The 25,771-nt window shown below is 40.6% G+C and overlaps 1 protein-coding gene across 6 annotated transcripts in view; it reads right to left on the bottom strand.

Moving 5' to 3' along the window:
• Window positions 1-25,771, bottom strand: part of RAD54L2 (RAD54 like 2) — a 79,561-nt gene that overhangs the window by 12,081 nt on the left and 41,709 nt on the right. For all 6 annotated transcript variants that reach the window (XM_080996390.1, XM_080996389.1, XM_080996393.1 and 3 more), the window contains 15 exons: window positions 15,804-16,002; window positions 14,039-14,178; window positions 12,504-12,638; window positions 11,181-11,413; window positions 10,801-10,983; window positions 10,192-10,325; window positions 8,280-8,476; window positions 7,538-7,880; window positions 5,495-5,672; window positions 4,736-4,987; window positions 4,057-4,175; window positions 2,533-2,651; window positions 2,071-2,170; window positions 1,107-1,312; window positions 352-527 (listed from right to left, as the gene is read on the bottom strand). In XM_080996390.1, the coding sequence (XP_080852516.1) occupies window positions 352-527; window positions 1,107-1,312; window positions 2,071-2,170; window positions 2,533-2,651; window positions 4,057-4,175; window positions 4,736-4,987; window positions 5,495-5,672; window positions 7,538-7,880; window positions 8,280-8,476; window positions 10,192-10,325; window positions 10,801-10,983; window positions 11,181-11,413; window positions 12,504-12,638; window positions 14,039-14,178; window positions 15,804-16,002 (2,714 nt within the window). The remainder of the gene's footprint in view (window positions 1-351; window positions 528-1,106; window positions 1,313-2,070; window positions 2,171-2,532; window positions 2,652-4,056; window positions 4,176-4,735; window positions 4,988-5,494; window positions 5,673-7,537; window positions 7,881-8,279; window positions 8,477-10,191; window positions 10,326-10,800; window positions 10,984-11,180; window positions 11,414-12,503; window positions 12,639-14,038; window positions 14,179-15,803; window positions 16,003-25,771) is intronic.

Genomic DNA, 25,771 nt, shown 5'->3' with positions numbered 1-25,771 from the left:
GAGATGCCTCAGTTATAGCTTGCTGTTTGCCTGGAGAGAGCTAAACCTCAAGGCCAAGTTCAGATTACACACTAAGCCAACCCATGACTTATATCAGCACAAGACAGAAGCAAAATGACCAGGAAGGAGCAAAGCAGCTACTATCTCCTCTCCAGGAACCTGCAATTGGATTTATTTGTGCTATGCCATAGTCTGGCTGAGTGTTACATGGGAACAAGATTACATCAACAGCAGGATTTCTCAAGATAAGAACCATGTGGCTTTGACACCTTGAAGTTATTGACAAGCAGATGGGTCAGGGTTGCAAAATAAAGATTAGGGGAATAGTGGGTTTCCCCCCTCCCTCCTAACCTTGGTGATGAGGTGAGGGTACTTGAGACAGGCCAGCTGCAAGACAGATTCCATGATCTTGTTTGGGCTGAATGAATGCTGGACAGCTTCGGGTTCCTCTTCCACAAAGTGTAGCAAGTTCTCCACCTCTCTCCGGGTAAAGTTCAACACCGGATTCAAGTCATCCACAACACGATCTAAATAAAGCATAAAGAAGGTAAAGGGACCCCTGACCATTAGGTCCAGTTGCGGACGACTCTGGGGTTGCGGCGCTCATCTCGCTTTACTGGCCGAGGGAGCCGGCATACAGCTTCGGGGTCATGTGGCCAGCATGACAAAGCCGCTTCTGGCGAACCAGAGCAGCGCATGAAAACGCCGTTTACCTTCCCGCTGGAGCAGTACCTATTTATCTACTTGCACTTTGACATGCTTTCAAACTGCTAGGTTGGCAGGAGCAGGGACCGAGCAACGGGAGCTCACCCCATCGCGGGGATTTGAACTGCCAACCTTCTGATCGGCAAGCCCTAGGCTCTGTGGTTTAACCCACAGCGCCACCCGCGTCCCATAAATAAAACATACATAGATCCAAAATGAGGAAGAACTGCTGCTCTTGTTGCATTTGGACCTCCAATAACATTCCTTGAGTGATGACATACGTAAGGGCACGCACTTGCAAACACAAGAAGAAAGAAGAAAACCAGGAAGCAACCGAGAACCCATTTCAGAGGCTAAAAGACAGGGGTGATTTGGTGGAGACATGTGAAGATTTGACCCACCTGACATCCCTTGTTTGGAGATCTGGCGGTCATATATTTTCTTCTCCAGGGTGTAATCGGAAACTAATCGATAGATGTGGCAAGGCTTCTTCTGCCCATAACGATACACCCGACATACTGCCTGGGCATCATGGCATGGATTCCAGGAGGCATCAAATACTATCACCCTGTTTGCACCGATCAGATTCACACCCAAACATCCAGCTCTAAAAATATATAAAATATTCATTCATTTGTTACCATTATTTATATCCTGCATTTCAGGATGCAAATCTTTCTTCTTCTTTTTGAAAATAATTTTATTTGATTTTACAAGTGTAGAGTTATAACAATACCAAATAAATATCAACATTGAGAAATTTCTCTGAATCTCTAGACTTCCCTCCATCCCCTCCTTGGGTCTTATTGTCAACATTTTCAGCTGCATATTGTTTCATAACTCATATTTTAAATCTGTCCATAGTACTCGTTTATATTACAAGTGTTATTTAAACCCTGCTAATGTTTTCATCTGCTTACAGTGGTCTCCTAAATAAATTATATATTTTTCCTATACAGGATGCAAATCTTTCTAATGCAGCTTACAAGTTACAATGATACAAAAATCATTAATAAATATCCTGATCAAACTATCAAAACGTAAGTCATCCAGGATGTTCCCTGCAGAGCTGCTGCTGGTAAATGTCCCCTTGCAGAGAAGGAGGTCACACACACACACACACACACACACACACACACACACACTCTATTCTGCCTGGGAATCATATCTTATGTGGGGGCTGTTGCTTTTGCTCAAAACCCTGGTGTAAAATTTTAATCGGATGTTAGCAGTAACTTCTGAAGATAACTATGGAATGATTAGTGCAGACCTCCACATGTTTCTAAAAGGTCTTAAGGCCATCCTTTCAACTGGATAAAATGCCAAGGATTCTTGGTGGCAAATACCTCATTAGACGCAACTTACCGTGTGGAAAGAAGGAAGAGTGAAACCGAAGTGTTGCTGGGGTCGTTGAACTGGTTTATCAGCCGCTCCCTCTCGGAGGCTGAAGTACTACCATCCAGACCTACCCAGTGGAAAATGAATACAAAATGTGTGTTTTTAAATAAAAATAAAAATCCCACAACATCCATTAAAATAAAACAATTATGGGTAACTGTAAGGTTTTGCTTGTTTGATAATATCCATGTGACACTGACATAGGAGGGGGGGAAATGCTCAAGCATCAAAATAAACTACTTCTATCCAAAACCAAACAAATGCCTGAAAGCAATTTGTCTGAAAATGAAGGTGGATCCATGTACATCTCCATGGGAAACAACAGAAAAGGTTGCAGACAAACTAGAGAAAATGGATACATTTTCAGGAAGATCAGCCCAGCTGTAAACAATTAGTACTCCAGATGATGGAAGGACATGCTGTACTTACGATAATAATTCACATTTCGGACCCAATTATGGATTCCTTGTGATTCCAAGCCTGGGAGAGAAGGCACTGGTCTCTTTGCCAAGAAATCCTCAATGACAGACAACGTGGAAAGGCTTTGGCTGCAAGAGACAAAGAACTCCACTCAGAAGGGCAAATGAAAGATTTTTAAAAATCCACAGTATAATTTGAATAGAAAAAAGGAGATCCTATTTACAAGTGCAAAAGCTAGTCTGCACTGGCACCTTACAATACACAATGTTCTATTTCACATAATTTAACACACTTCTCATCTGCAACACATGCATGAGGCACAGGCAGGAATCCAAGGCTCTTTATTTTTTAAATATATTTGAAAGAATGATGAAAATAGAAAATGTTATGCTATCAATTGAGGACAGAACAAACAATGGATGGATTCAGACTTTCAGCACAATCCTAACAAAGTCTACTCAGAAATAAGTTCTGCTGAATACTGCAGGGACTTATTCCAAGGGCAAGTGGGGTTAGGACTGCAGCCATAGTTGGCTAACAAGTTCAAGGGAGTCATCTCTAGGAATAACTGAGCCTGGATCCAACCCAATGGATTTGCCATATCAAAAAGCAGATTTACATTAAATACTTCTCTTTTTGGTCAAAGGCAGCTTACAATAAAATCAGTATTACAATTATTCTGCGGAATGACCGAAACATACTTGAATCTAAATCTTAATACCCAAAATCTAACAAGCTGGTTGAACGTCAGAAAAGAAGCTTCATCATTTTATGAAAAACATTAAAAAAGCAGGAATCCCTGGATAAAGGATGGGATGGATGGGATACCACAACCGAGAAGGCCCATTATACTTCAGACATCAAGAGCTTTTGCAATAGGGCCTCCTTGGAACACTGGGAGGGAGATATGAGAATGGTGTTTCTAACAAATAACTAGGCATAGGTGAGTTACAGATAGGTAGCCGTGTTGGTCTGCCATAGTCAAAATAAAAAAAATCCTTCCAGTAGCACCTTTAAGACCAACTAAGTTAGTTCTTGGTATGAGCTTTCGTGTGCAAGCACACTTCTTCAGATACCTGAAGAAGTGTGCTTGCACACGAAAGCTCATACCAAGAACTAACTTAGTTGGTCTTAAAGGTGCTACTGGAAGGATTTTTTTTATTTTGACTAGGCATAGGTGATTTAGGGATGTAAATGTTAACATCAGCACATCGAATTATGCCTCAAAACCAAGTGACAACAAGCACAGCTCTTTAAAGGACAGCAGTAATGTGGTCAATTTCCTAGGCCCCAGAATGGCCAGTGCGCTGTAATTTCCAAGCATTCTTCACTGGCCGCCATGAAATTGTGAAGAAAACATACACAGAGAAGCTAATTGTGTTCTACAGTGGACTTTGTTGCCCAGGATTACTGAGAAACCTGCTTTAAGGTCTGTTTTTTATAAACAGCTGGATTGGAGTCAATAGTATTTAGTCACATTTAGCAAGACTCTACAGCAGGAACAAGATCTAAAGTACTGTAATTGCCCCGTACCTGAAGACTAATAATTTGTCTCCAAGTTTCACACTCTCGTCCACAAGATGAAACAGCAACACCATCTTAGGGGAATTTTGCAAAACTCCTGTCTGGTAATCACAAAGGATGTCTTTCGCCTGTGGGTAAAACAGGAACATTCAGTGCCATCGTGAACAGAGTTTGCTGCTGTATCCCAGTTCACCAATTCACTACTTAAAACTCCCTAACTTCCTAAACATGATCACAAACCAAGGTAATGGGTGTAAAAGACATGTGAAAAACACACTTTCTATTCAGAAACAAATCTTTCACACAACATTATGTCACATGTCAGTCGAAAAGAGGCAAAACATAATAATTGATCCCTTGACAGATAATTTAATATCCACCCTGTATTTCATACCTGGGGATTATTAGCATGAGACACCCCAACTAAAGTGGTGACTCACAGCAGGGACAGACAGACGCATGCATACTGTTATGTATGATTTCAGATCCAAGTACATATTGGATTGAATTAAGCATTTGAGAAGCAGCACATTGGCCGATTATTCCAGGAAACATTGGCAAAATTACCAGAACCAAACAGTGCGCAGTATCCAAAAAAAGCCTGTCCCAACCTTAGAATCCTTCTTTATGCTTGAGGAAAAGGGAGGGAGGAATCAGTCACATTGGAAGTTTTGATGCTGGTACTCACCCACTCATACGTTACAACCTGATTGGCTCTTTCCTGAAAGGGATTGAAGCCAATGCCCTGAATGTATTTGCTGTTGGTCGCTTCCCCAATTGGTGATGCCAAAGCATTGTTCTCCGTTTTGACTTTCATTCCCTGTGACTGGCAGCGTGAATTGGTACCGGCCGTGCCAAGGTCATCCACATCCAGGTCCTGCTCATTGGCCAAATTCTCTTTTTGTAATGCTTCATATAGCACGTCAGGGTGATTCCAGATCTGAAAGGAGAGGGCAGGTTACTTTGAAACTATTTAGCCTAAAATGCTTCAGAAATTCCATTTATTAATGTCTAGGTGGTGACTATTTAATTTATTTCTAGCCATATGTTGCTCTAATCAAGGGGCTGAGAATGGGAAACAGCAATTCCACGAAAACTCCATGCCACCAAAGAGATTGCAGCCTGGGATCTTCTGCTTGCAAAGCAAGATGCTTGACCACTGAGCTTCTCGAAAGGAAGTGTGTCCAACATCTTCTCATGCTACTAATTAGTCTGTGGTCAGACAAAGAACTATAATCAAGATACTTCAAGCCAAACCACCGTTACACAAATCATTCTCACTCAGGAAATGTTCCGTACTTCCCAGTAGGAGCTTGGTCTTAAAAGAGGACAGCTGTGCTATTCAGTATCACCACAATGCTATAGAACACCAATACATCTGTATGGATTTCCTGCCCTTTCCATGGACTCCACACAAACCATCCGTCTCTTTCAGATTTAGACATACCTTACAACAGACACAGAAAGCCTTGAGTGGATTCAGACCCAGCCAGCCACTGTTGCCTGCATCACGAAACCGGTTCATGAACTCAGTGTAAAGAGCCCGCTGGATCTTTGACAAACGCACTAAGATGACATGCTCTTCCTTGTAGGGAAGCTGAACTTTCAGGACATTGTGCCCTCGCCTACAAAATCAGCCAAGAAAAAGAAGGTCAGGAGAGGGAGTGCTCAGTCTGGAATCTCTGCAGTGAACCTAACGACAAAATGTGACTTTCCTGTTATGCTACTGAGGAGGGAAAGCACAGATCACCTAACTTTGTGTGTGATTTATTAACGATAATGACAGGATCTCAAGCACGAGAAACATACTTGTAATTTCCAGGTGGGTTACCCATGTTAAGTCTCTACTTGCTGCAATGCTGTACTTCCACTGCTGGGAGATAATATGCCTCTGAATACCAGTGGCTGGGAATCGCAAGTGGAGAAAGCACTGTTGTGCTCAGGTTCTGCTCCCTGGTTTCCCACAGGTGTCTGGTTGGCCACTGTAAGAACAGGGTGCTGGACTAGATGGGCCACTGGCCTGATCCAGCAGAGCCTTTCTTAGGTTATTTAGAGTCCTGTGGCATCACAAAGGCTTCAAAATTCATCATGGTAGAAGCTGGGGGTTCCTAGCCTAGGCACTGTAACTGCCCCCCTCCTCCCAAAAAGCTTCTTTGTTGCCCTAAGTGCCCTCCCAAATTTGTCATTTTAAGAAAATGTTTTAATTAGCTTTTTTAAAAATATTGCCTGTTCCTATGTATTTCTTACTGCGATGTCATGATGCCAGAAGTCCCCTCCACTTTTTAAAAAATAAGAATTACTTTAAAATGTGTATATTATATTATATTATATTATAATGATCATGATTGCTCCCATAGGTCCCCTGTTGTGATGTGCTGCTGCCAAAAGGGTCGTTTGTGTCCCTTCAAGCTCCCGCCACAATTTCTAATTTTTAAAAAATGCTGAACATTCCAGCAAGTTCCCTGTTGTGATTCTATAATGCAAAAAGGGGGTGTTGACACACACCCTCACAAACAAAAATGTTATTTTTAAAAAAATCTTTATTTTTATTGACCATTGCCACTTTTACTCTTTGGTCACATCCATTTTGAAATGCAGCATGGGTCAATCCTACGCTCAAAAAGGATGAGCCACCCCTGAAATAAGCATTCACGGACTACAACTGCATCGGATGAAATAGACGGTATGCCATAAAAGCTTATGCCATAATAAATTTGTACTTCTCGAGGGAACCACAAGATGCTTTGTTGTTTAAGCTCATTGATGGAAGTGGGCAATTGTTTTTCTAGGCCACTCCAAGATTTGAGCTGTGCCTCTGGGTTTGTTACCAAGGAAGTATAACTTTCCAATTGGAAATTTGAGTAAATATTTAATCTATAGCAATATACAACTCAAACTGAACTTGCAACTGTCAGATCTTTGTAAATTACGTTCATAGGCTTGGATGGAAAATGTTACACAAGCAGGCTGCTATTCACAACATTGCACTTAGATTTAATAGCATGTACGTCAAAATGAGATTGCTGGAGCAGCCTTCCATGTGTGGCACATTGCACCTTATTACATAAAACTTAAACGTGGAAACCTCAAGAATCATGTCTCAACTCACAAATGAAATTCAACAATTTGACAAAATGCCAACTCAAAAAGCAATGGTCAACCTTCAAAATAATTTGTTTCTAACTCTGACATAGCATCATTTCTCTGATGATGGTAGGTTCCGACCCAGCAGATATAATAATAATAATAATAATAATAATAATAATAATAATTTCTACCCCACCCATCTGGGCAGCTTCCAACAGAATATTAAAATACAATAATCTATTAAACATTAAAAGCTTCCCTAACATGATAGGTTTCTGTTTTCAGATCCAAAAGTCCAATTTACTGAAGTGACTTGCAGTACTCAACAATGTGGCTCAGCACAAGGCTCAAAAGAATTGTTGGGGGAAAAACCTAAGGTGCTGGCAATCTGATGTGGACTCACCTTTGTACAAAGCCCTCCAGCAGGCTGTGCAGGACGTGACTGCGATACCTCATGAGGCGAACATCCTGAGGGGTGCTATCGATACACTGTCCATTCAGGATGGGGCGCTCAAACATGTTACTGAACTCCTGCCGGGTACCAAGGAAGTCAGGACGGACAAAGTCCACCATGCACCAATACTCAATTAGGTTGTTCTGCAGAGGGTAGCCAGTGAGTACCACCCGTCGCCGAGATCGGATGCTCTTCAAGGCCTGAGAGGTGCTAGCGTGGCAATTCTTTATCCGATGTCCCTCATCACAGATTACCACATCTGGCCCAGGGCGGGACAAAGCTTTCTCGATTCCTGAATGAAAGAAAGCAACACAGGAAGCTGTTGTTCACAATTCTTGATTTAATGCAAAAAAATGTGGAAAATCCAGTAAAGGAAAATGTGTGGGTCAGAAAACATGAATGGACTGTAGTGATAGCCATTCCAATCTGACGGATGACACTGGTGACAGAAGGACACTGAAACCTTCTTCAGTGGCTTAGGCGATGATTTAAAATTCCCAGTGAGACACTTCACAGAACACATGTCCATTCAATCCATGTTAGAGATAAATATAATAGGGCCTCTGTTTCTAAACAATTTTTGGTTAATAATTTTCCTGTGTCCACATATTAATAAAAATAACTATCTAAGGATTGCATCTCTTAAAATGGAAGTAAAATTAAGAGTTTTAAAAGACAAAAGCCTCTGAACCTTTTAAAAGCTCCTGCTGACGATCCTCTTCATCCAAATCTATAATGACAGGGCCAGTCTGCTTTTTGCTTTTTTTCCTTCTGCCTGTGGCAAAGGATTTCTTCAATGAAAGGAGACGATACATCTCATAACCCATCAGCAACACGCCACCATCAGTCACCCAATCAGTTACCACTTTGGCACGAGCTGCTGTGGTCCTGTAGAGAAAAGCAAAATAAAACGTACCAATAAGAAGGAAAACTGTGCTGGTGCTTCTGAAACAGGTGAATTCAACAAAAGACAGGTGTGTGCTGAACGCATGTAAAGCAGTGGCTCTCAAATGTGAGTCCCAACATCACTTAAGCATCCTGAAGTTTCATAAATAAACAGTGAGAAAGTTCACCGACAGTTCTGTTTGCTATAGGTAGTATTAGGGAGGCAAGGCCAAACCAATGCTAAAGAAAGAGGGCAAAGCTATATGTTCATATTGGGCTTAAGGCATGGACCCTAATCATACAAACAACAACAGCCATTTCAGAAAAATTAAAGGATGACCTGTTTTTCCCTGCCACTGACAGCCACTCACAGTGTGGGACAATTTACTTTTTCTGCTGCACAAACTGGAGACTGGTTGTGGCTTAGTCTGTTGCTTCTTGATGCCATTCAAAGTGCCATAGGAAGGGTGAGGAAACAATTTGCACAGCCCAGCCTGCCTGCAACTCCTTTAGATAAGCTAATGGTACAGTTTGGGACAAGAAAGCATTTATTAGGATCAGAAAACAGTGAGTATATACTACAAATGAGGAATTGTTCTGCTAGAATTGAGATGATTGCAACAGATATTCAGGATCTGAACAATCAGGAAAATTATTTTACAGTAGGGAGCAAATTATAGTGTTTATTCCATAAGATAACTGCCATAGAACTGTTTTATGCCAACAGGTCCATGCAGTTTAAAATGCTATGCAAAATTTTGGAAGCTGGGTCAAAATATGGCCGATGAAGAGCAACTATTGGCCAGGGTTAGTCTCCATGAACATATGGCACTCGTGCTCAAGCACATTAATGTCTTCCAATTAATTTATGTTTGCATAAAGTTGCTGGTGCAGGATATCTGTGGAATCATTTTCTCTCTGTATACTAAGATCATCCAAGGAAGTTCCCATAAAGCCAATCAGTTTCAGCTTTCAGGAGGCAAGTCAAGACAGCACAGTTTTGGAAAACATTTAAGAGTACAGTGGACCCTCTGGTTACAGATTTAATTCGTTCGGGGGGTCTGTGTGCACCCCAAAAAATCCGTAACCAGAGGCGCCGCTTCTGCACATGCGCGCGTGGCGAAACCCGGAAGAATATACTTCCAGGTTTGCCGCATTCATAACCTGAAAGTTACGTATCCAGAGGGTCCCCTGTAATGTGTGGCACCTACATTTTGTAACTCCCTGTCTACTGACTTCAGACAGGCACCTTCACTGTACTCTTTTCGGTGCCTACTTAAAACATTTTGTTTAGAAATGCCTATCTGAACACACAGATGTTGATGTGTTTTAATCTCTCTTTAGTCCAATATTAAATTTCATCATCTTTTAAATGGTTTTAATTACTTATTTTTAACTTTGCTATTGATAATTAAAAATTTTCTTGTAAGCTGCTTAGAAGTTTTACTACAGTCAAGCGAAATATACATTATGTTAACTAAAATAATGTGCCCATAAGCCCTATGGTGATGGTTTAATGAAAGGTGCTTTTCTGATTTTACCTGTTATATTTACTGTTATATTAATTTTTATCAGCCATTTTGCATATGAAGGTTTATTTAAGAAGTTTTGTTCACTTATACAAGCTGCTTTGAGGACCTTCAAGGGCCAAAAGGCAGGGTATAAACAGCAGCAACAGCTCTACACAACACCTGTGTAAGGGTATTAATTGCACTTACTTGTGTTCATCATTCAAGATATGGACTTTGAAGGTACGAGGCTGAATTTCTTTTGGATCATAGTCAGCAGGAAGGGCTTCTGGTGCTGGAAGCCACATGTTGAACTCTGCTAGCCAGTTCTGAAGAGTGTTTACCTGTAAGAAAAGAGGGTGATGGGAAGTATGAGACACACCAGTTAGGATTCTGAAGTGAAGACTACAGAACACTGAGCATTCAAGGACAAAACCAGCTTTTCAGGTTCAAGTTCATGCAAGTATTTATTCACATGTAACACTCAACTGGTTTTTAAAGGATGTAACAAATACAAGCCTTCTCAAGTAAGAGTGTGTGTGTGTAAGAGAGAAAGAGAAAGAGACTGAGAGAGACTGAGTGAGTTGTGGCGGTAAAGGGGGAGGGGACAGCTAAGGAAGACCACATAGTATCTCTTGCTTCTGCTCCTCAGTGCAAGAACTGAGCCTCTCTATGTAATCCTAAAATGGGTATACTTAAGTGGTGGGAAATGGAAGCCAGGAGACATCAGAGATTGCTCTCAGTTTTGAAGGGCCCTTCCTCCTCCCTCCAACACCCAGACAAACAGAACCAACACACTCTTCTGCCCAGTCTACTTACGGGTACAATGGCCAAGACAGTCTTCGCCTCAATGTGCCGGAAAAGTACATCCAAAAAAGAGATGACCTGGAGGGTCTTGCCCAGCCCCATGCTATGAGCTAAGATACAGCCAAACCCACTGCTGGTTTTAAATCTTTCCAAGGATTCCACCAGATTATCGTACAGGAAGCGGATGCCACCAATCTAGAAAGAGTAACAAACAATGCCAAAGAGATTATGGGTGGGAACGCAACAAACTGCTAGGCTGGATATGCATTTTGTCACATACATATGCAACACTACAAGGGCTGAGATTTATCAGTGCATGTTACACCGAAGTACAGCTTCTGAAAAGAAAGTTGCTGAAGTCCTTTTTATATCAGACTGAAGATCTCCAGTACCTGGTGTGGTTTTACAGCTCGTGCAAGTTGAGGAGCCAGGTAAATGTCTTCTTCATTTGGTGGGTGGTTGATGTTGACAATTACTTGTCCTGAAGCATCTAACTGGTTTAGAGCATCGTTCACGTGAGCGCCACTGCTCTCTTCAGAAGCATCTTCATCCCCTTCATTGCCAGAGTCACTGCTGTCTACAATCTGAAGGGATTCATCTTCTCCTGAACTTAATTCTATCACTTCTGTAAGACAACCAGACGTGGGAGATTAGCACCTCCATCGTATTTTTATCTCAATTGTAATGTTCATATTGAACTACCAATTCCTGTGCTTTCATTTCCTCTTCTCTCTACGGTAGAAAACTAAGCAAAGTAATAAATTATGAAGGTTAAAAAAATGTAACTAATCACGCTGACAAACTTAGTGCCGGCATATCCAGTAAGTGAATATTAAACTATCTTGCAATTCTTTCATTTTGCTCTATTTTCAACTAGAGAGCGAGAGAAATGAGAGAAAAATAAAATGAAGACACATGAGCACTGCTTTCATTAAATAATTGCAGAGTACGTGGAGAGATCAAGTAAAAGACAGAGCATAATTTTCATGTCAGTGATTTTACAGATGCAAAAATCAGAAACAAATATCCATCTACAAATCAATTTATTCACTGATATATTGTGATGCTGTGCAATTTGAAGTTGATGCCCTCTCTACTGCCACACAGGGATGGATCAGAATCTTTAACTTTTGGCTCTTGTTTAATTTTAGCTAGTGACAGCAAAATTTCTATCATATGACATTAAGATATGCGCCACAACTAAGCAGAGTTTTCAATTGTATAATTTTTAATATGGTTTAGAAATCTTACCTATTCCATTTGTGTTTATATATATTTGTACTTTATAAACAAATTGCAATGGCTGGTGCTTTTAAATTTACTATAGAAATTTTACCTGTTAAATTGTGTTCATGTTTGCATTTTTGTACACAAATTGCAATGACTAGTTGCTTATGCAAATAAATATAAACCTACATACATTATGCAACTATCAACTCTATAATATATTAAATATATTCATCTATAAACTAGACTGGATTCAAACTACCCATGGGTGGCACTCTATTTACAGAGAGCTCTGCTTGAGGGGATGAGGGATATTCACCAATTCCCCCTTCTCAGTGTCCTCACACCCCCCCCCCCAGCTTTTTAGAGGGCTGGGAGACTCTCTGGAACAGGATTAGAAGTGGGGCTGGGGCTGCATGGAGACAGGGGATACGAAACTGTTGTAGGGCACAGTGAGAGAATGTCAAGTGATTACTATTTGTTTTTACCATCTTTAATGCTATGGAGTCTTCCTTTGGAGTCATCCTCACTGCCACTGCTGGTGCTGTCTAAGCAGATGACGTCTTCAGATAATACTTGAGGGGAAAGCTGAGCAACCTCTGCAGTTCTTAAAGCAATCTCCTCTAAACCAAAACAGTAAACAATAATAAATAATGCTAAACAACCCAGAGTGAGGAAATGAAACAAAAAACACCCACCTCATTTACTTACCTAAACACTACTGACTTAACTGTTTGTTTGTTTTTGCTTACCCAAATTAGATCTGATATACAAATTTGTTCTGAAATTAACACTGTTTTGTTTAACTTATAGGTAGATCACTTAATATTGTTGTTTTTTTAAAAAAAGACTGAATAAAATGTTTTTCTGCAATTCAATTCCAGAAAACCTTTTTTAAAAGGTAAAATTCTAAGTATGGTTGCTCAAAATATTCTACGGTGCTTACTCCCAGGTAAGTGTGCAAAGTACTGTGGCCTTAAAAACAACATTAAGCCATTATTTAAGAACAAGAACAGGCAATTGCATAAAAAGCCTCTTATCTTTCAACTGCTAAAATCTTAAGAAGTAGTAAACAAAGAAGAATGTTAATTACTTTACCGCTCTTTCCTTCTTCTCAGCATAACCTGAACTCACTCTGAATAGCTCTGCATTAGATGGTACCACAGGTCATTACTTTGACCACAGAGATTACAAATTCACTTACATTAAAGATGATGGTAATGAGCCCATCTTTTATTAACAGTAAGCCTTACTTAACATGAAAAATAGTTGTATAACATTTGACAGGTATACAACCACACTAAGAAACCACAAGGAATGATGTACTGCAGCCATTCCCACAGTACTTGTGCAGGGGTTAAAATATCAAAGTAAAAAAGGTAAAAAGATAAAGGACCCCTGGACAGTTAAGTCCAGTCAAACTTGACTATGGAGTCAAGGCTGAGGAAGCCAGTACTGGTCCACAGACAGCTTTCTGGGTCAGGTGGCCAGCATGACGAAACTGCTTCTGGCACAACGGAACACCGTGATGGAAGCCAGAGAGCACAGAAATGCTGTTTACCTTCCTGCCACAGCGGTACCTATTTATCTACTTGCACTAGCATGGTTTCAAACTGCTAGGTTGGCAGAAACTGGGATGGAGCAACAGGAGCTCACCCCGTAGCGGTGATTCGAACCGCCAACCTTCCAATCGGCAAGCCCAAGAGGCTCAGTGGTTTAGACCACAGCGCCACTCGCATCCCTAGGACTAAGGTGACCTAGATTCAAATTCAGCCATCAAGCACAATGGGTGTTCAAAGGCCAGCCAAGCCTATATTCACAGGGTGAGGGTAAAGGGAGGGGGGTAGAAACCATGTATGCCACACTGAAATTGCCTTGGAAGGAAGTTGAGATATAAATGCAAAGAGTTTATCTAAGCCTTCTTTGGAAGTTTAGCAAGTTTAGCCTGTGGGGAGGACTGACGATAGAACTTGTCCTCAGGTAGGTTTTTAGTTCAGAAGTAGTCACCATCATCACTGTTTACCTGGGAGAAACTCTAAGGGTACTGTGGGGATGCTGGCTTGATACTCCTTCCTTTGCTGCTCAAGTCGCTTCCTTCTTTCCAACTCCTCCTGCTGGGCTGCTTTTGTCACAGCTTCCAACTGGTCCTCCCGCAGTAGCTTCCTGAATGCACAAACAGAGAACATATTACTCCAAAACAAAGTTTCCCTATGCAGCTTCTGTTAGCTTCGTTTTGCCAACTGGAATTAAAAACAACAACTGGTGCACAGCTTTTTCAGAAGGAAAGTTACAGGAAGGCCCAAGAACACCACAGGTGTCTCTATTTCAATAGAGACAATTCGCTTACAGCTGCAGGGCAAGTGTTTAATTTTATACTAGGAAGGGGCTGGCACTGAAGAGATTAATATATCTGATTCTGAAAGTTTTAATTGAAAGGTTGGGGGAAATAAGTTGCTGGTAAGTATGTGCTGTACTACAGCGTCTTGAAGCAAAGTATGCATGCAAGTTAGAATATACAGGAAATGGGTCACATTCACATGTCTTCAAGTTGCAAAGAGGTAGAAAACATTTTGTTTTAAAAATAAAAGGCTAATATAAATACCCCAAGTGGTTTGACATTTGAAGTATGGCATGGCTTCACAGGGGGCACACTGCTAAACAGGGAGGGGGGAGATCCCTTTGCTATAAATAAAGTTATCTAAAACAGAGAGAAGTAGCTTAGGACCTATGTGGTGTAATTGGTCTATATAGCTACATACTTTTGCTGGCCTGGTAACTCATCTATGAGCTTGTCATTCCAGAAGAAAAGGCAGAGGGAAATTTTGGTATTACCAGATATGGGCCACAGTCCTAATGCTCTCTACTATCAAGATTATTACATTGGCACTTGGTTTTAGAACAGCTTAGTTTATGAACAACTTGGAAATAGAACACTGCAAACCCGGAAGTAGGTGTTCTGATTTGTGAACTTTGTGAGTTGTGGCTTGTGACTTGTTTTTGTGACTGTTTGAAACCCAGTTCAGCTACTGATTGATTGTAGGACTGCAGAAATGGATAAAAGCCCCCCCCCCCATCCAAACAATGACTATCATCAGTGCGTGTAAGAAAAAATAATAATTTTAATTTTTATCCTCTACAATACTGTCTTATTTATTTTATAGTACAGTACATTGATCATTGCTTTCATTTTATGGATCAATGGTTAGATAGTAAAGTTCATGTTAAATTGCTGTTTTAGGGGTTGTTTTTAAAAGTCTGGAATGGATTAATCCATTTTGCATTACTTTCTATGGAAAGGCACACCTTCGTTTTAGAACGCTTTGGTTTTGGAAAAGACTTCCCAACGGATTAAGTTTGGGAACCAAGGTACCACTGTATATTGCTGTGGATAACACACCTTCCGGAAAAAAAGGATCTCAAAATAATTTTTAAAAGCATGTAATGCTAATTAAAGCTCCAAAAGTGCTGTTGGTTCAAAGGAAAGAGCATCAGATTATGCCACTCTTTCATGGGATTCTGCAAGAACATTCTCAAGGAATCGATCATCAATGATCACTTTATCTATATGCCTTCTAAATTTTCCTTTCAATATTTTCCTTGTAATAACCACCAAACCTGCGATCTTCCCCTTCAGTAGTATCATTTCATTTCCATTTTAGAATATGTCTACAGCTCTTGAACACACCATCCTAAATTGGGTTCAAGGGACAGTAATAAACAACACTGATAATGACAATCAGTTAATTATTACTCGAATCCTGTACACATTTTTTAAGAATGCTTTTCACCTTATGTTCCTCCTCATGTGAGAAGGTTTCTGAGCCCTCTTCTTTTTGGTGTCCTCAGAGGCCAGGCTCTTGTGCTGATTCTGCAACAGTTTCTCTGCCTGTTCACTCTGAGATGAGGTAGTTGAAGTAGAGCGTTGCCATTCCCCATCTTCACCATGTTGAAGATGATCACTGCCAAACACCGCTTCATGGGACTGGTCTGAAACAAAGAAAGTTAGAGTAAGTTGTACAAAATCAACTCTTTCTTTCTTTCTCTTTCTTTCTTTCCTTCCACATGTGCTAATTCAAACCAAGAAGTCAAGTAACTTCTTGATTTTTATCAGTCCTTAAGATGCTGAAAACCCCAAGTTTCCAAACTTATTTTGTAGACACCCTCACTCACATAAGAAATTGAGTTCTGGCAATAGGTTAGACATTTCTGACAGCTTCCACATGGTCCAATGCCACTTGAGCAAAATGATACATATGTACCTATGCGTGTGTTTGTTGTTTGTATGTATATAAATACACACACACTACACATGGGAACTGACGTAATTACTATGCCACAGTTACCTCTTAAATAACCATGATATCCTGCCTGCTGAGGTTTTTTTCTTCCTTTTTCTTTATTTTCTAAACACATACTGCTGGAATGGTGTGGAGTTGGACTATGTCAGGAGTGGGGAACCTCTGGTCTGTGGGTCAAGCTAAGCCATTTCTGGGAAGCCACGCAACATCATGTGTCAGATGCATAAATAGGGCGGGACTTCAAAGGAACAATCAGAGGTTAAAGTGAGCTCCCAATTTGTTCCTTTGCTGGAGCAAGGCTTGCTCCCATCCATCCATCAGCTGATGGGCCATAGGAGAGAGGAACAGGAAGCAGTTTCCACTGAATGGAACCAGAGGTTCAAAGAACAGCCCCTTGAAAGCCCCTTTCCAAGCAGCCTTGCATTACTCTTTAACACTCTAGTTTTCAGAGGTTTAACAAGCAGCATGGAAGTCAACACACAAAAGAATGTGCGTTTAAGGAGCAGGTGTCACTATGACATCAAGTGACTGACCACCCACCTGCCAATTCGGGCCTGCCAGGGTTTGGGGAGACTAAGGTCTGGGCAGAAAAGTTCCTCACCCTTAAACTATGTGGAAGCAGCTCCACTTCCATAAATGTTACATTTGAATGGTCACATGTGGACAACTGTCATGTGTTAAAATAGCAGGACAAAGTGGAGCTGCATTTGTCAAGGGCTCACTGCATGCCGAAAATCTGTTTCATAAGCCAAAAAGCTGGTTGCTTTGGACTCTTGGATCGTACCTAAGGACTCAGAACCCCTTCATATCATGGCAAAGCATTTTAAATGAAGTGCAAACAGCACCTATTTGCTCTATAATTTTACATTCCTACAAGGAACAAGTGCAGCTGAACCAAACCTGACCTCTCCTCTCCTCTCCTCTCCTCTCTGCTCTTCTCTCTCTCTCTCTCTCTCTCTCTCTCTCACACACACACACACACAGAAACACATACAGAGGAAGCAAAAGCTAGGTCATTCCTTGAACTTGATACATTTTCTAGTACAGACACCGCCTTTAGGGAAGCATGCGGCAACAGAAATGTCACAACAAACAAGCCCACAGATTGCACTCATTTACCCCAAGGAATCCCAGTACTGGGAAGAGAGTCTAATTTCTTGGAAGTTATCAGACTAGAACTCTGCTACCCATGTTAAATAACATTTCTCTGGAATATTAAGTCAAAAAGTATGGTAATATTATACAAAGTGATTTTACACCCATGGCTTTTCCCTTTCATTCACAATTATATAACTAGATCAAAAGATTGGATAAAATAGGGCAACAGGAAGCAGCAATAGCAGCACACATGACCATATTCTGCAGGATGAGTCATTAAACCAATGACTTCCCCAGAGTCAAAAACAAAGCCATAGTTCATGCAGAATTCTGAAGGGCTGAAGAATCCAATATTAGAAGCAGACAGCTACAGCTAACACACATTCCCTTCACATATTTTATTTAATGAGTATTTTCAGAAATCAGAAATAGATAAAACCCTGGGACCCAGTAGAATATTTGTCTTGGTAGTTCTGATCCCTTCTCCCGACCGTGATAAAATAATAACAATAAAAAACAAAAGGCTATACAGTGGTACCTCGGGTTAAGTACTTAATTCGTTCTGGAGGTCCGTTCTTAACCTGAAACTGTTCTTAACCTGAAGTACCACTTTAGCTAATGGGGCCTCCCGCTGCCACCACCACACAATTTCTGTTCTCACCCTGAAGCAAAGTTCTTAACCCAATGTACTATTTCTGGGTTAGCGGGGTCTGTAACCTGAAGCGTTTGTAACCCAAGGTACCACTGTACCTACTTCTCACATGCACATCTCTTCTCTTCTGTGCAACCCCGCTACCCATGGTCTACCAATTTCCTGTTCACCTGGAGTGGGATGAGGGAGCAATTGCCTTCTGTGATATTAACCTAACCAATGGGCAGCCACAACTTCTACACACACACAAACTTCAAAACTTCAAAACTTTCCAACTTAGATCTCCCATCATTTTGTCCTTTCCAATATACTGCTTTTCCATCATTTCCCCCTCTCTGGGGTGAATGCTTATTAGGGCAAAAGCAACTTCTACCTGACAGTGGATCAGATACAACATGTCAGATGCATATGTGCATCTTTAACTACTTAGCTTTATGCCTAAAAACAGGTCCTGGGTAAGGGTTGGTTCAGACGTCCAGAAGAATGAAATGACAGAATGCTACTTCAGATTGCAGGCACAGGGAAATCATTTTTTTTAAAAATAGCTTCTCAAGGTAAACAGAATAAATAACACAAAGCTCCCTGCAACTAGAACAGCAAGAAATGGGCCATTTCTCTCACTGCTATATGCAAGCTTGAAGGCAGAGAGAATTGTTTTCTGCTTCTAAGGAGTTCTTTATATTGAAGAACATTTAAACATAGTGCTGACTGTAGTTTAAAGTGGCACAGCCTACATTATACTACATTTTACTACTACATTCTATTGTATAGGCCAAACCATGTAATACTAGCCCCTCCTGCAGCACATTGGTTGGTCAAGCCAAGAGTGCCAGGTGAACTCCAGGTATGCTCTAGACTCTATCAATGAAAGCACTGTCAGTGAGTCCCACTTGCAAAGGAAAAATTGGGAACCAACTTCAAGCTCCCAGTGGTTCCTTTGTAGCCATATCCTTACTTGCCCTTCCATCAGGTGTGGGGGTGGATGGTTGTGGTTTAGGGAAAATGGCACTGTCAGCCAAACGGTGACCTATGCCTGGCCTCATGGACCAGAGGTTGCCACCCCTGCTCTGGAGTGTGTCTCAGAATCCTCTGCAACTCAAAATTTGTTTATTATTTATTTACATCACTTGTATAAGACCTAATCAACCACACCCTCTGGGAGGTTAACAAGAAAAGTTAAAAACCATTTAAAAATAAATAAAAACTTGCACTAACAATAAACAGAATAAAGCCAGGCTCAGTACAAATCTAACTAAATCTAGCAAAAAGCAAAACATATGAGAGCTAAAGAAAAAAGCCAAGCCTATTAAAATGCCTGGGAAATTTTTTAAGGGGCTTCATGTCCTGCTGAAAAGTCCATTATGCAGGCACTAGGAAAGATGCTCTGGGGAGGTCATTCCATATCTGGGAGGACGCTGTTGAAAAGGTCTCTGGTATCCACCTGCCATACTTCAGTTGGCAGGGGCACCCTGAGACGAATTTCACAGCCAACAGCTCAAACTGCAAAGAGTTTTCAACTTCTTTTCTAACCCTCCAGTACTGCTTTAAATATCTCACTTGAAAAACATTCCTGTCCACATCCATACCAACAAAAAAAAATTAGGCTGGTAGAGCACTGAGTGTAACAGATTTCTTGTCTATGGTTCACACAGTCCACTTTGGCTATAATACCATTAGCTATTTTAAAACAGCAGCCCCAAAATGTCACAGTGCCTAAGGTACTGGATGGACACACATAAGGGGTAGTAACATACTATGTCTTAAACAGGGATCAATAATAACTCAACTCCTGACTCAGACGTGTGTCCCAATATGAATTAGTGAAAAAGAGGAGTGGCAAAAGCAGAGGCAACCATGGCATGCATTTTAAGACAATCAAGTGTGGGATTCCACAGTGAGAGGAATCAGGCCCCAAACATAGAATTTAGAATATTTATTAGCACAAATAGAGAGGTATTTTGTTGTCTGTATTACACCAACTGAGATAAGGCATTCTAACCTCCTGCACAACCAAAAAATAAAAATGTGTGCAGGAAGTGGAAGGAACTTTCCCTAGAAGCTGCTCACCTCACTGTTGAGAACCCTAAGTTTAAAGAAGCTGCCATCAGAGGAAAATTGCTCTGCACCATTAAATGAAGAAGTTGGGGGTTACCAGAAGGAGAAAAATGCATTTCCTACAACATCTCCGGCAATATGCAAATGTATGAAAATCTCTGTATCGAACAAAATGCAGATTAGAAATTAGGAGAACTTGAATTGCTCCAGTGAGAAATTCTTTGCAAAAACAAGAAGAAAAGAGAAACCCAATTCACTACTGACCAAAGATGTGAAAACAACGCAAGTGTGACTCTTGTAGGTTCTATCTGCACAAACAAAATAATCAGATAAATTCAGCTCTCACTAAGGATGGGAAGGGAGACGTCCCTGTGCCAGACCTTAGAAGTGCCAAGTCTGAAAACCTCTGAAGCTTTTATCAAGCCAGCTAATTAAAGAGCAGTCTCAAGCCTTCTGGCAGTTCAGTAGCTTTAGGTCCCTCCCACTCTGGAAAGGCCTAACAAAGACCTAATTACATAATGATTACATAAGATGACACACCTACAAAGTCCAAATGCACTGACAGAGCTACTCTTTCTGAGTATCATAGAAGGCAATAGGACCCAGATAGATGTATTACTCCTCTGTACATGGAATCAGAGCACCATCCTCAACAACCCCTCATACAGAAAAGGAGTTCTAGGATTCAGAACGAGTACAGTGGTGCCTCGGGTTACAGACGCTTCAGGTTACAGATGCCACTAACCCAGAAATAGTACCTCGGGTTAAGAACTTTGCTTCAGGATGAGAACAGAAATCGCTGGGCAGCAGCAGCAGGAGGCCCCATTAGCTAAAGTGGTACCTCAGGTTAAGAACAGTTTCAGGTTAAGAACGGACCTCCAGAACGAATTAAGTTCTTAACCTGAGGTACCACTGTACACTGCTTTTGCCTACACTTATCATCTCACTGTCACTTCGTTTCCTTTTTGCCAATGATTGTCTTCTCATTTTCATTCTCACTCTTGTCAGACTTCCACTTGCTTCCACAACTGTCAGAGACATTGTCTGCTAATGCTACTTTTTATGACTCTGATTCCTTCACGGAAGAGCAGCATGTGCATTTTTCAAGACTTAGCCAAGAATGAATCCAAGGGGAAATAATAGCTAAAGTAAGATGGTGGGGGAAGAGGCAACACAAAAAAAATGCAAGAAGCCCACATTTAAAAAGCAGCAGCAGCAGCAGCATACACTCAGAAAATCTGGAACATCTAAAGGCCAACCTCAGTGACAGGCAATTTATCTTCTAACTCCAAGATTATGCAAGCCAACGAAGGCACCAAATACTCACGAGCTCTTATTCTGGCCTCGCTGCTGTAAAGAGGCCTGAATTACATAAACACTAAAGAGCACTTATATAAGCTTTTATGAACGTGTCTCTAAATAACAACACTCACAAAACAAAAGAAGAAACCAGGTAGCTGATCTTACTAAGTGTTAATCATATATACACAATATGGACCAGGGCAACAGAAGAGAACATTATCCTCATCGTTTTTAGCCAGCACTACACCTTTTTGACTCAGCAGTAGGAAACATGTTTAACAATCTGCAAAACTAATTTTTATTCTCAGCCACAGCACAAACATTCCGGGATATTATTGAATGCAGTGTGGTTAATTACTTGTCTGCAAAGCGATCTGAAAGCCACATGTGGCAGGAGAGAGATAAATGGGGGGGGGGGGGAGAACGACATTATTCTGCTACCCTACTAAAAGAAACAAAAACACTACGACCTTTCCTACTACTATCTAAAATCTAAGCTCTCCCCCCCCCCTAAAAAAAAACAAAACCCTGTCACACATACATGTCTGAATTGGGTAATTAAGTCATCAGTTAAATACCAGAAGTCTGGAAATTTCCACTTTCAAATTTATAGCAATTAATTTGCAAACTGACATTTCTGCTTCAGTCATCTCACACCTCTACTAACAGAGATAGGGTCACAGTGACCTAGAATATTTTTCAAGGCCTTCTCTGCTAGGGAATTTCAACAAGTGATTACTTTCATCAGATACACAGGAAGAATAAGAAACTGTACTTTCTGGCTGTTAGGTAGTTTTCCAATTACCCGGGCTAATTCCCCCATCCCCCCAAAGAGCAAAGTGCTATGAAAGGACCTGTTTTGCCTGAAGCACTTTCCAACTTCTCTCATATTAGAAGTCACAAGCATTCAAGTTGGGGCTTACTACCCTCTACAAATAGAGTATTTGTTCCAAGTGCTAAAATAGTGCACCTAAACTAGAAACATTCTGGCTCCTGTAGCCACATGTTGTAGATGCCTCCTTTGCTGCATTAGTGCAGATGCTATTATTATTTCTCTAGATCAACTAATATTCAGGGTCTGAAGGAAGGAGACCGAATTGTGAGGGGGGAGGTATTTTGTATTATGCAATGGTTACATAAGCTTTCATTTTCAGTAGGCAGTTGTTACAAGTCATAGTATTTGTTTTATACTAGATTTTTCAGGGTGGTTAAAGGCAAAGAGAGGCCTCTTGGTGGCTTTGGAAATGTGCAGTACTAAGATGGGAAAAATACCCTCTATTGCACACTCACATTTTGCTCCCAAACCAAGGAATCTGACACTTGACAACTGAGAGAGCTGCGTGAAAGATAACATCAAGCAGTCCCTCCGTTATCAAGTGCCCCATTTTCACATTTTCATGGAGAAAATTGGGTAATTTGACTTCGAAATCACTAAATCCCAGCATTATTCTTTAAACTACTTGCAGTTTTTAGGTGGAATTCAAGCTGCCATTTATTTGATGTTCTGTCTGCCCAAGCATATCAACTTGCCAGGTGGCATGGTCAGCCCTCCCCCTTGCTGTTCTGAGGGCTCTCCCAACCCCAAAATTCAGGGGGGCACGGGGGGGGGGGAAGAGGGGGAAGCCCCATTGTGCAAGCAGAAGTCATCGTACAGACTGATATGTCTGTTAGGTGAATCCTGCTCTTTGTTAAGGGCAAAGATTACAATATTACAGCTTTGCAGTTAACCATTCACATAATGTTTCTTTGTGGGGAGGCACGCTTTCAGGACACGCTACTTAAGTCCCTCTGTTATGTACCCATGTCCAGCGCATATCATTACAATCACCATATGTAAGCATCTATAAATTACTCTATGTGGTAAGCCGTTTTTGCAGTGTGGAAAAATGTAGCCAGTAATTAAGCTTTGAGCTGCTACAAAAAACGACACAGGAGCCACCACACTGGAACAATCTTCAAATAACATGCATAACCTTTCAATTGTAGCCAGAGTTGTGATAAACAATGCCTCAAAGGCAGATAAAAACAGGGAGGTTTTCGTGATTGATGAAATATTTGTAGTTAATGTTATCATTAGCATTTTACGCTTCTGACAGTTTGAGAAACTAAGGCACTATGGCCAACTGATGTCTTTTAAGACCACAAAGCCAGCATAAAGTTTGAAGAACCATGACTTCCCTTCCACCCCACCCCACTTTATATTAAAAACACCAGATCAAGCTTTCTTTCCCCCTTTCTTCTTTTCTTTACAGGTTGCTTCCCAAGGGGATGCGAGTGAGTGAGTGAGGGAAAGAAATAACTAACTTAATTGCCGTTTTCTGCTTCAAGATCAGTGAGAATTCCTCTGAAGTTAAGCAAGAAAGACTAGCTTTCAGAGGAAGATAATGAACATAACAAGCAGCAGAATCCCCCGCCCCTTCAAACAATAATGAATGCTTTCCTAGATCAAGGTTTTCACTGTGCAAGTTTAAAACAAAACAAAAGAAAAGAAAAAGAGTATTTGAAATAACCTGGGTTACTTTTCCAAAAAGCAACAACAGAAAAACAAATGAACACCGTAACGGCATTCATGCCTTTTTCTGCACTGTCTCCTTGCCTCCATCAGGAACATAATGTTTTTCTTAATTTATCAAGTGAGTTTCTTTAAAGTCTGCAATTTCAGGATGATTCCAACAAAGAAACATTTAAGGCAACAATTCACTACTTCACCACATGGTGGAACAACAAAAGTTTGCAACACAATTTGTAGATCCCCAGGCAAGGTACCAGATTTGTTGTCCAGGCCAGCTAACTAAATGAATATCCCTTATTCTGCTGTACCGCAGTCCCACAAAATATAGTGGGTGTTCAAACTACTAGACACCATAGCCAAATATTCCTCTTTTTAAAAGGAAATTGATAGCAGAAGATAGTGAGGCGTGGTGTTAACACTTAGATAGATTATATTTCATGAAAGCTGTAAAGTGAACCTGATTAATCAATAAAGAGTCTTAAAATCAAGTGATGAGGAAAGATTTATTGGAAGTACTGAGCAGTGCAGACATAGAGCTGAGGTCAAATTCAAAGCCTACCAGACTTACGACTTTGTGCAAATTACCTGGCCTATCTGCACAGCAGATTTCACATAATAAAATGGAGTTAATAAGCGCTCTGTAAGGTATAGTCCAGGGGTAGGCAACCTAACGCCCAGGGGCCGGATACAGCCCAATCGCCTTCTCAATCCGGCCCGCGGATGGTCCAGGAATCAGAGTGTTTTTACATGAGTAGAATGTGTGCTTTTATTTAAAATGCATCTCTGGTTTATTTGTGAGGCATAGGAATTTGTTCATTATTATTTTTCAAAATATAGTCTGGCCCCCACATAGTCTGAGTGATGGTGGACCGGCCCACGGCTGAAAAAGGTTGCTGACCCCTGGTATAGTCATATAAGGCAATAGAAGACCTCCTCAAAAGAAGCAACAATTTATATTACACTGTGATGATACATAGACAAATTAGATAGTTTGATTATAATTTTCATAAGCTGGTTCAATGTAAATCATTAAGCGCAGAGCACTGTTTTCATGTTGATTTATCACTACATTAATGAATACTTTTAAAAGTCCATTGTAGTTTAAATTTAGTGTCATATATGAACGTAAGAGATGGTTTAAAACTAAACTCATTATTCTACATGCATTAGAGGGGATGCTCAGGGTTTTGCTCATGAAAATTTTTCTTAAAAAGTGTGTTTGTCTAAAAAACATTTCAGCTAGACAGTAAAATAAAGCCGCAGAATCGAAAGTTACTTTTTACTGCAGAGTCAAAACAAAATGCTCAGTCAAGTCCTTGCAGCTCAGCATGGTCTGTTACACTGTTGTGTTACGCAAAGATGAGACAGCAGTAATTAGTACTGTACTCCAGTGGCTCCAGTTTTAATCTTTTTTTACAATCTAATTAGATTTCTCATTCCCAGAAATCATGGGCCTTCAACATTTATAAATTTCCTAGATCCTGAGGTTCTTCATTCCCTTTATCAAGACTGATCTCAAAATGTCTTACTCCTGAAAGTATCATTCCCCTCTTAAATAGTAATTTGTAATTTAAATTTGCAATTTCCACTTGGACCCATAAACCAGTTAGACATTTGTTGCATTCTCGCCACTGGATTGTCTGTACTTTTTTAAACCATTCATAGAAAGATAAAACAGAACCCAGCAAAAATACACATACACGTGATTACTCTTATCAGTTTCAAAATAAAGTCCATATAAGTCACTCCTACGAGGAGTTTTAAAAAAAAAGTACTTTATGCCTACCTCCTCTTTTATGAGTTTACTGGGAAGAAATCAGTTTTCTGAACAAGAAAGGT

The sequence above is a fragment of the Podarcis pityusensis genome (genome assembly GCF_964106645.2).
Source record: "Podarcis pityusensis genome assembly, chromosome: 2".
Taxonomy (NCBI): domain Eukaryota; kingdom Metazoa; phylum Chordata; class Lepidosauria; order Squamata; family Lacertidae; genus Podarcis; species Podarcis pityusensis.
Note: the sequence above shows the minus strand (reverse complement) of the source record. Positions and strands in the feature narration are given on the sequence as shown.